At 47.0% G+C, this 9964-nt stretch overlaps 1 protein-coding gene across 1 annotated transcript; it reads left to right on the forward strand.

Moving 5' to 3' along the window:
* The first annotated feature begins 2210 nt into the window (after positions 1–2210).
* LOC146978139 (E3 SUMO-protein ligase ZBED1-like) lies at positions 2211–3554 on the forward strand. The gene is made up of 2 exons (XM_085790328.1): positions 2211–2287; positions 2801–3554. The coding sequence occupies exons 1-2, from the start codon at positions 2226–2228 to the stop codon at positions 3456–3458; spliced, it is 720 nt and encodes a 239-aa protein (XP_085646454.1). The 5' UTR covers positions 2211–2225; the 3' UTR covers positions 3459–3554.
* The last annotated feature ends 6410 nt before the right edge of the window (positions 3555–9964 follow it).

A 9964-nucleotide genomic window follows, 5' to 3' on the forward strand; every position in this document is an offset into this window, starting at 1 on the left:
CCACAGCTCCACCCAGGTCTCAATCAGCCAAACGAGGCTCACCTGGTCCGCAGAGTTAAAACCCTGCAGCTGACACTGGAAGGGGGGGCAGTGCTGGGGACTGCTGGGCTTGCCTGCCTCCCATCTTGGCTTTTGTTTGTTTTAGTTGATGTCTACTTGTTTGTATCACTTTAAAGTTTTTGTATCAAATCTCCTTGTTTGGGGTCATTGCTTGGGTCCATTGTTATGCACCTCTGGGCCAACGAAGTTCTGGGGCGTGTGTGTGTGTGTGTGTGTGTGTGTGTGTGTGTGCGCGTGCGTGTGTGTGTGTACTCCGACAGTAGTAAACTGCTGCATCTTCAGCCTGGACTCCACTGATGCTCAGAGCGAAGTCAGAGTTTGATCCACTGCCTGTAAAATGACCTGGAATCCCTGATGCTCGAGTGGAAGCAACATAAATGAGGAGTTTAGGTTTTTCTCCATCTCTCTGTTGATACCAGAATAAATAGATGTTGCCCAAAACATTCTGACTGACTCTACATCTGATGGTGACTGAGCCTCCTACAGCAGAGCTCACTGCTCCAGGCTGAGTCACTGTGACCTGACCTCTGGACTCTGAGGACACAGAGACAGAAAGATAAAACAGAGTCATGGTTTTGTGGGCTTCATTTCAGAGGGACAGATGTTGATAGAGGAGTTGGATTCTCTGGACTTTACCTGTGAAGCAGCAGCAGAGGAGAGTCCAGATGAGGACGGAGACCAAAGTCATCTTTTTGATGAGGAGGATTTCTGTGTCTTGTGTTGTCATGAAGGACAGCTGTCAGTCATCCAGTCTTCAACTCTCAGGACTATAAACTCTCCCAGAGCACTGGAGCATGGTGCTGCTGATGCAAAGTGGCTCTCTATGGAAATGCTTTGACTGACTCCACCAGGGACTGGGATCAGGCTCATCATGCTGATTTTCAATGGATCAATAACTTTATTAGAGTATTGATCAGAAAGTGCCCTATTCTTATTTTTAATGCTTCTTAGGTTTTATGTGTTTGCACTAAGGCTGTCAAAGTTAACGCGTTATTAACGCGTTAACGCAGCATGCCTTTAACGGCACTATTTTTTTTAACGCGCGATTAACGCAGTGACATTTGAACCTCGGGCCATTCCGTAGCTTGGAAAACCAGGAAGCAATGCGCCGAGGTCGATGCCGCCAACAGACTACATCCCCGTGAGCAGTAATGGAAAGTTATAGTATTTTGAATGGCAAATTCAGCTACAAAGTCTTGCCAGATGGCTCTCGTGACAGGACAAAAGTCATTTGTATTTATTGTCACCGTGAATTTACCTACCACCGGAGTACGTCAAGTCTCAAATACCACTTGTCGGCCAAGCACACAGCGGATGCAGAGACGCCGGCGCCCCCTCCTCGCATGAAGCAAACCACGCTGGATAATTTGAAAGGGAAACAGGTGGACGACTCTACAAGCCGCAAACTTACAAAAGCAGTCGCTAAATGGGTGGCTACAGCGTGCAGGCCGATAAGTATTGTGGAGGACGACGGTCTGCGAGAAATAATCCGCATTGCATCCAAGGACTGGACATACGAACTGCCTAGTCGAGCCACTACGGTCAAGAATATCCACGAGCTGTATGAGGACGAGAGAGCCAAGGTGGCGGCGGCGTTGGGGCAGACAGGCACAGTGGCGCTGACCGGAGACTACTGGACCTCACTGAGTAATCATAGTTATCTCGGCGTCACGGCGCATTATTTTGATGACGAGTGGAGACTTCAGTCGCGAGCTCTAACTGTTATGAAAACAGAGGAGAGGCACTTCGCCAGTACGTGCGCGGAGCATTTCATGCACATAGCGAGAGAGTGGAGCATCACAGAGAAAGTCAGCACGCTGACCACCGACAGTGCACGGAACATGATCGCGGCGTCTAAGGAGCTCCCGTTTGAGCACATGCCCTGCACAGCACATCTTCTCCAGCGAGCTATCACCGTTTCTCTACAACACAGCCCATTTGATAATGCACTGGCAAAATGCAGAAAGGTAGTCGGCCATTTCAAGCACAGTGCGCCAAATTCAGCGGAGCTTGAGCAGCAACAAGTTGCGAGGGGAAAAACTAAAGAGGTGCTTACACCGGACGTTTCAACCAGATGGAACAGCACCCTGGAGATGATCCGGCGTATTCTGAGAAATCAAGAACCTCTGAGAGATGCCCTGGCCCTCCATGCAACCAAGGTCACCATGCCAACAGCAGCTGAGCTGGATAAACTGCAGAAGTTGGAGGCAGTGCTGGAACCCTGCAGGTGAGTTACTGTCTGATACTCCCATTGATGCAATAATTGTTTCTAGGTGTGTGTGTGAGTGAGTGTGAGAGAAAGAGAGCTGAGAGAGAGAGTGTGTGAGTGTGTGTGTGTGTGTGTGTGTGTGTGTGTGTGTGTGTGTGTGTGTGTGTGTGTGTGAGAGAGAGAGTAAGAGAGCTGAGAGAGAGTGTGTGTGTGTGTGTGTGTGAGAGTAAGAGAGCTGAGAGAGTGTGTGTGTGTGTGTGTGTGTGTGTGTGTGTGAGAGTAAGAGAGCTGAGAGAGAGAGTGTGTGTGTGTGTGTGTGTGTGTGTGTGTGTGTGTGTGTGTGTGTGTGTGTGTGTGTGTGTGTGTGTGTGTGTGTGAGAGAGAGTAAGAGAGCTGAGAGAGAGAGTGTGTGTGTGTGTGTGTGTGTGTGTGTGTCTGTGTGTCTGTGTAAAGAAGGGGGGGGGGGGTCTTTAGCCCTTCTGTGGGTGAATGTAACAAGTTCTTAACACTGTCTTTCCCCTATTATTGCAGGTACATAACAGAACTTCTCGGAGGAGAGAAGTTTGTATCCTGTTCAGTAGTGCTGCCAGCCTTATGCCATCTGTCACGAGTCATGCAGGCCTCTGAGGATGACCCAGCTTACATGGTTAGATTCAAGGAGACCTTCACAGCAGACTTGGAGCAACGCAAGGACAAAACAAACATGGCATGGCTGAGGATTGCGACAGCTCTAGATCCTAGGTTTAAGGACCTAAAGTGTCTGAGCAAACCTGACAGGGCTGAGGTGTGGCGTTTGATCACTGCCTTACTCAGGAAGGAGAAGCCTGCACAGCAACAACAACCAGTGGCACCTGGGCCACCTAAGAAAAGATTAGCTCTCCTGCTTGCTCCAGGGTCTTCATCTGATGAAGAAGAGGACTGCCTTGAGAGCTGTGTGGAGCGCTACAAGGCGGAGCCCACTATTGACATGGAGGATTGTCCGCAGCAGTGGTGGTCCAACCATGAAGGGGCACACAGCATGATGGCCCGCCTTGCACGCAAGTACTTGGCAACACCTGCCACCTCCGTGCCATGCGAGAGGCTGTTTTCACTGTCCGGGCATATTGTGAATAAGAAGAGAGCCTCCCTGGCTTCTGAAAATGTCAACAGGCTTGTCTGTTTGAACAACTGGCTCAGTGGAAAGAAATAACTTGACATTCATTTGGTCTGGTAAAAAAGAGAAGAAATGGAGGCTGATGTTTAGTTAAGTTTATTTGGTCTGTTAAAAGAGGAGATGGAGGTTGGGTTGTTCAGCCTCTGCTGAATATAACATAACAGTTGTTTACATGTTCTATAACACTCATGCACACTTTATTTTTTAAATTTGTGCATCACCCTGTTTGTTTTGAATTTGATGCAAATTGCTATGCAGTGCATTGAGGGGCATTCTTTTCTGTTAAATGGATCGAGTGTGAAGTTCAACACACTACTGTGTAATAAACATTACTATGCAATTTGCATGTTAGTTACTTGAACTGAGTATTTCTCATTGTAGCAATAAATAAACCTGTTTTTGCACAAAGCAAGCATTTGTCTATTCTCATGTTGAAACAAGTATTACAATTTGAAAAAATCAATTTAATGTACCGATGAAAAATATGCGATTAATTTGTGATTAATCGCGATTAACTATGATCATCATGCGATTAATCGCGATTAAATATTTTAATCGATTGACAGCCCTAGTTTGCACTTATTTTATTCTTAATATATTTTCACATATCTTAAAATAGATTTGTAAAATGTGGATTTTTTTTTTTTCATTAAAGGGACTACGAGGAGTTTCGGAAAGCAAAGTGTATTCACCCTAAATGTTCCATGAGCCTCAGCGCGCACAGTGAAATTCTTGGGCCGGCGCAAGACGGACGAAAGCGAAAACATTTGCCAAGAATGTGTCCAAGTGGCTGCAGTTGGATTGACAGTTTGTGTCTCCTAGGTGATACCCGTCCCACCCTGATGGTGCTGCCCCCCTCCAGTGAGGAGCTGCAGCAGCAGGGGAAGGCCACGCTCATGTGCCTGGCCAACAAGGGCTTCCCCTCAGACTGGAGTCTGGTCTGGAAGGTGGACGGCAGCAGCAGCAGCAGCTGGGAGGAGAGCAGGAGCCCCGGGGTGCTGGGGAAGGACGGCCTCTACAGCTGGAGCAGCACCCTGAGGCTCCCTGCAGACCAGTGGAGGAAGCTGGGCTCTGTGACCTGTGAGGCCACCCAGGGCTCCCAGACTCTGGTCTCAGAGACACTGAGGAGAGACCAGTGTCCTTTGAGGCCCATTCACATGGAGCGTCTTTTGCGTGAGCGTTTCCATTGTTTTCAATGTAACCGCACGCCTTGCGCGCGCTAAATCCGAAGCGACGCCGACGCGCCGCACATGCGGTGCAACGCGCCTTTTTTTCCGTGCGCGTCCGGGTTCCAGGGTGCCATTCCGAAGGGCCGCCACTCCGAACGTTTACTTTAATTTGTCGGAATGCCGACCCTTAATTATTTATGGGAAAAGGGTGCCATTACGAACCTGAAAGAAAGGGTGCCATTCCGAACCTGAAAAAATCTTGAATGGTTTAAGGCACGGAGTAAACATGTTCAGTTGCGGTGGTAGCGTAGTGGTCAGAGCATCTGCTTTTGACGCGGTGGATCAGGGTTCGACTCCCGGGGGAGATATATATTAACTGCGATTTTATTGGCCTCTACCTAACCTTTTTACTAAACTTAACCAACTCCTTTCTACATTGCCTAAACCTAACCAAAGCACAGAGCAAGGACATTTATTTTCAGCAGGAGTACCGCGGCTGCATCAGATGGATGTAATGCATCAGACTCGCACCTGGGTGAAACTTTGGAGGGGGGGGGGGAGGGGCCGGTCGGGCGCTGTCCCCGCGGCGCGTCGTGTCAAGCCGGGCAGGAAGTCAAACCACGAGAGAATCCGGTCAATTTTCAAAATAAAACACATTCGGAACGGCGGCCCCTCGGGAAGTTCGAAATGACGGACCTTCGGGAATTTTCGGACTGGCAGACCGTCGGAATGGCGGTCCTTCGGAATGGCGGTCGCCCCCCGCGCGTCCGAGGCGCACCGAGATGAAAATATCTCAACTTTTTTGAATGCCGCACGCGCACCGCGTGTCATGTGATCAGAATCAGCTGCACGGACCTGCTTCACCAGCAGCAACAAGCAGCCCAGCTCTCAGTGCTTGCCCGCTTTCAGCAGCTCCCTCTCGGCGAGCGGCAGCTCAGTTCTCCCCCGGTCCAGCCCGGATCTCTACTCCATAGCTGCCGTAGCAGCAGTGTGATAGCAGTACATTTTTAACCGCATTTTTAACTTTTATTAGACACAAGGTAGGGAGTTCACGTCTCGCCTGCCTCCCTCCTCTCCACACGGCGGTGAGTCCTCCGTTCAAACTGACAGGCAGATCGAGCAGTGAAGCTGCTGAGAGGGATTCACGGTGCTTGAAATCTGATCAGCTCTGTGTTTACTCAATTCCTGGTTAACTCATTGAGTGCCAACCACGTAATTTCTCGTTTTTCGTTCCCATGCGTTGAGTGCCAAAAACGAGATTTTTCGTTTTTTGCTTTTTTTTTAAATTATGAAAATAGACACTTTAATACACATTGGGCCGGATTTACTAAAGGTTTGCGTGTATTAAAACGTGTGCAAACGTGATTGCACGCGCAAACACATGTGGAACCTGATCTACTAACCGGACGCACCGAGGATTGCGTCCCTCACACGGGCAGAATAGCACGTGCGATCCATTTAGCGTGTTTGCCTTGATGAATATGTAAATATGGGCGTTTCAGCCAGAACGTGCAGAATACTGGGAGGAGTAGATGCAAATAGATTTATTTAGCGCGTGCAATGTGATTTACCAAACCAGGAAGAGATTGCGGTGGCTGTTTTTGCGTCTTTATTCACCACGTCTGAAAACCATGTACTAACTGATACAACTTTGCCAAAACGTATGCGTGTATTGATTTGATACCTGTCAGAGCCCCATGATCTTACATCTCTGCATTTCCTCACGTCTGGGTCATTCTGTAACAGTTTTTCAGCCGTGTTAAAAGTCTTTTACGCGCCGTTACGCACGGGGCACGTCTGTCCTGCAGTGCGCTCCTCTCCTCTCCTTTCCTCTCCTCTCACCTGGCTGCTCAGCTCCGACTCTCGGTCCCGGTCCCGGTCCCGGACTGAGACACGTCACCACTGCCTTCACCCGTGTTTGATCCCTCTGGTCAGTGGTCAGAGCGTTTAGATCCGTGTGTCCCACCTGAGCTCTCTATTAATCCACTCGATCATGGGCGGCACACACACACACACATATTACAGGTGTGTGATTGTCGCTGCAGCTGCTGCCTGTTCGTCACTATATGACGAGTTGGGCCCTGTAGCGATTTGTGTTTATTTATCTAAACAGAGCGCGAGAGAGATAAACACACATGCTGTCATTGCATCGGATCAAATGTCATTCTGTCCCTTCGTCCGTCCAGCTCTCTGTCCACAGTCTCTATGGCGGAAACGATTACACGCGCAAAACCCTCATTTACATATTGCGGTTTGCACGTGTTTTCATTTAGCGGGTTACTCTTAGTAGATCACCTGTTTTGCGTGCACTAACCAAACTCGCAATATTATAGCGGGCGCAAACAATATAGCGTCCGCTATCTGAGATCTTAGTAAATCCGGCCCATTATATGTAAATTTGGGGTCTCTACGACGAGGAGAACTGAAATAGATGACGATCAAAGTCACATGACAGCTCATGATCTGGAAGTTTTTATCATAACTCGGCTTTTGCAAACGGAGTTCTGCATGCAGATGCAGCGCAGATGCTCCGCTCTCACCCGCGTGGCTGCAGCAGCTCGGAGCTGAAACAGGAAGCTCTCAGCCGACTGTCCCGCCCGGTCTTCATCTGGAGCAACACCGTGTCCTCCCCAAAGTCCTCTGATGGTCTCTGGGCCAAAGCAGACCGGCATCACCGACCCGTACCACAGAAGGACCGCGACCACCGGCGGGACCGGTGTTCCTGAGCCGCTGTGGCCGACAGACCCTCACGTTCCGCGGCGAGAGGCTGTGACACGGCACAGTGCGTCTGTGTTATTGTTGTTTAGTGGCGCCCCCCCCCCCCCCCGCCCCCGATGGTGGTTTTGTGAATAGAACAACAATTGTTGTATATATTTATCTTACACGAGCCCTTTGATCCAGAAATGCGAACAAAAACAGAGCACCTTTCATAAAAGACGCTCTATCTCCTTTTCTAGAAAAAAAGGAGGGATTTTGGTGAAACCCAGCCACGTTTAGCTTGACTTTTCTCAGGAATGGAGGCACGTAGAAACAAATGGTTTGTGGCCATTTGAAGCATAAAGTTAAACCTTTCAATTGAGCTACAGTATGTGTTGGTGGCAATAATATAGAATACACTATGGCTCTACATAAAAAGTCAAAAATGGTCTAAATTGCCGGTACACTTGACTAAAACTTTGGAAAGGAGCGTGGCACTCAATGAGTTAAATGACAGAAGCACACCACTAAATGTAAGAATGTGACAGGCGCTTTTGGTTGCTTAGTAACGGCAGACGCGACCATAGACGCGAGCTCAGAAGCGCTTTGAAAAAAGCATGCAAAACGCTCCAGCTGGCGTTTTGCACACGTTTTCATGCGCTCCATGTGAATGGGGCCTTAGTCCTGAGCTGACTCACTGGGACTCTACTACTGGTTTTACTCTGTTCTCTCTAACGCTCTCTCTCGTTCTTTCATTATCATGTTCTGTCTTTCTCTCCGATGAATTGACAGTATTCTCATGTTTGTAATTTCACTATTTCCAGAAAATAAAGATTTGTTCATCAATATATTTTGATTCTGTATTTGGTTTTTAGAATATCATAAGATGATGATGCTTTGACAGTGACATGAAACAGCACTTGATCGATGTCTCATCTGATTTGTATACACAAAACATTTGTGGGATCCAAATGTGAATGTTTTTTTATATCTTTTTTCTCATACGTTGGATATTTTTCAATTATTTATTTGTTTATTTCGGGCATGTCAATTAAATCATCATCATCACACTTCATCTTAGTTCAAATAATACAATACACATGGCCGAAAGGGAAAGCGGGAGAAGCTAAAGCTTATCTAGTCCCGCCCCCATTACACACATAATAAAATCTTCATCATATATTTTCTTGTCTTTTGCTTTTTACATTTTGACATAACATTATCTTTTACTTATATATTGTTATTTATTTAATGCATTGGTAGCCTCGATTTGAAAGCAGGTCTAATCAACATCTCTGTTATTTGAAAGACAGAAGCTTGATATGTCTCTGTATCCTTTGGGGATACACAAATATAAAGTCAAGTATCATCTGCATAGAGTAATATCCACTAAGTCTGCACTAATTCTGAAGACTGTTTAAATTATGGGTGTTGTGTCATATAAAGATTTTAAAGTGCAGCCACTGATTCTGTTGACTCATGTATATTAACATATGAACAGCAAATGTTCCAATTGCATTTTATCTGTGTCATGTGCAATTTGCGTTGTGTTTCAGACACATTGTGTTTTTGACAGTGCTAGTCATTCTGCCACCTTGTCACACTGTAGATGAGGTTTCAGTGTGCAGAGACTTGGACATCTATGGACATTGACACTGAATATCAGGTGTATGTGTGGATGTCCGTGGAGCCAACTGTGCTGGAATTAGTTCTGATGTTAATGGTCTGATTGGGCTTCTTCGCTGGAACTGTGTGTGCGTGTGTCCTCAGTGAACTGTATCAGTCTCTGCAGTATCTTCCAGCTGCAGCAGTCAGTTCAGTTTCTGTTCACTTTGACTGAGGGAGGTTTTTGTACGACGCTTTTTCACTGTGTGAACACATGCAGATGGTGATAACTCTGACAGTAGTAAACTGCTGCATCTTCAGCCTGGACTCCACTGATGCTCAGAGTGAAGTCAGAGTTTGATCCACTGCCTGTAAAACGACCTGGAATCCCTGATGCTCGATTGGAAGTGTAGTTAATGAGGAGTTTAGGTTTTTCTCCATCTTTCTGTTGGTACCAGGAAAACCAATGCCCGCTGCCGTCAACATAAACATTCTGACTGACTCTACATCTGATGGTGACTGAGCCTCCTACAGCAGATCTCACTGCTCCAGACTGAGTCAGTGTGACCTGACCTCTGGACTCTGAGGACACAGAGACAGAAAGATAAAACAGAGTCATGGTTTTGTGGGCTTCATTTCAGAGGGACAGATGTTGATAGAGGAGTTGGATTCTCTGGACTTTACCTGTGAAGCAGCAGCAGAGGAGAGTCCAGATGAGGACGGAGACCAAAGTCATGTTTTTGATGAGGAGGATTTCTGTGTCTTGTGTTGTCATGAAGGACAGCTGTCAGTCATCCAGTCTTCAACTCTCAGGACTATAAACTCTCCCAGAGCACTGGAGCATGGTGCTGCTGATGCAAAGTGGCTCTCTATGGAAATGCTCTGACTGACTCCAACAGGGACTGGGATCAATCTCATCATGCTGATTATCAATGGATCAATCACGTGATCAGAGTATTGATCAGGAAGTGCTAATTCTTATAGATTCATGTGTTTGAGCTTCTTTTATGCCAAATATATTTTCCCATAATCAATTATCAAATGTAATTATTCATCCCTTTTTTTTTTTTT

Source organism: Trachurus japonicus, chromosome 11 (assembly GCF_045865225.1).
Source record: "Trachurus japonicus isolate A0001 chromosome 11, Traja_1.0".
NCBI classification, from domain to species: Eukaryota; Metazoa; Chordata; class Actinopteri; order Carangiformes; family Carangidae; genus Trachurus; species Trachurus japonicus.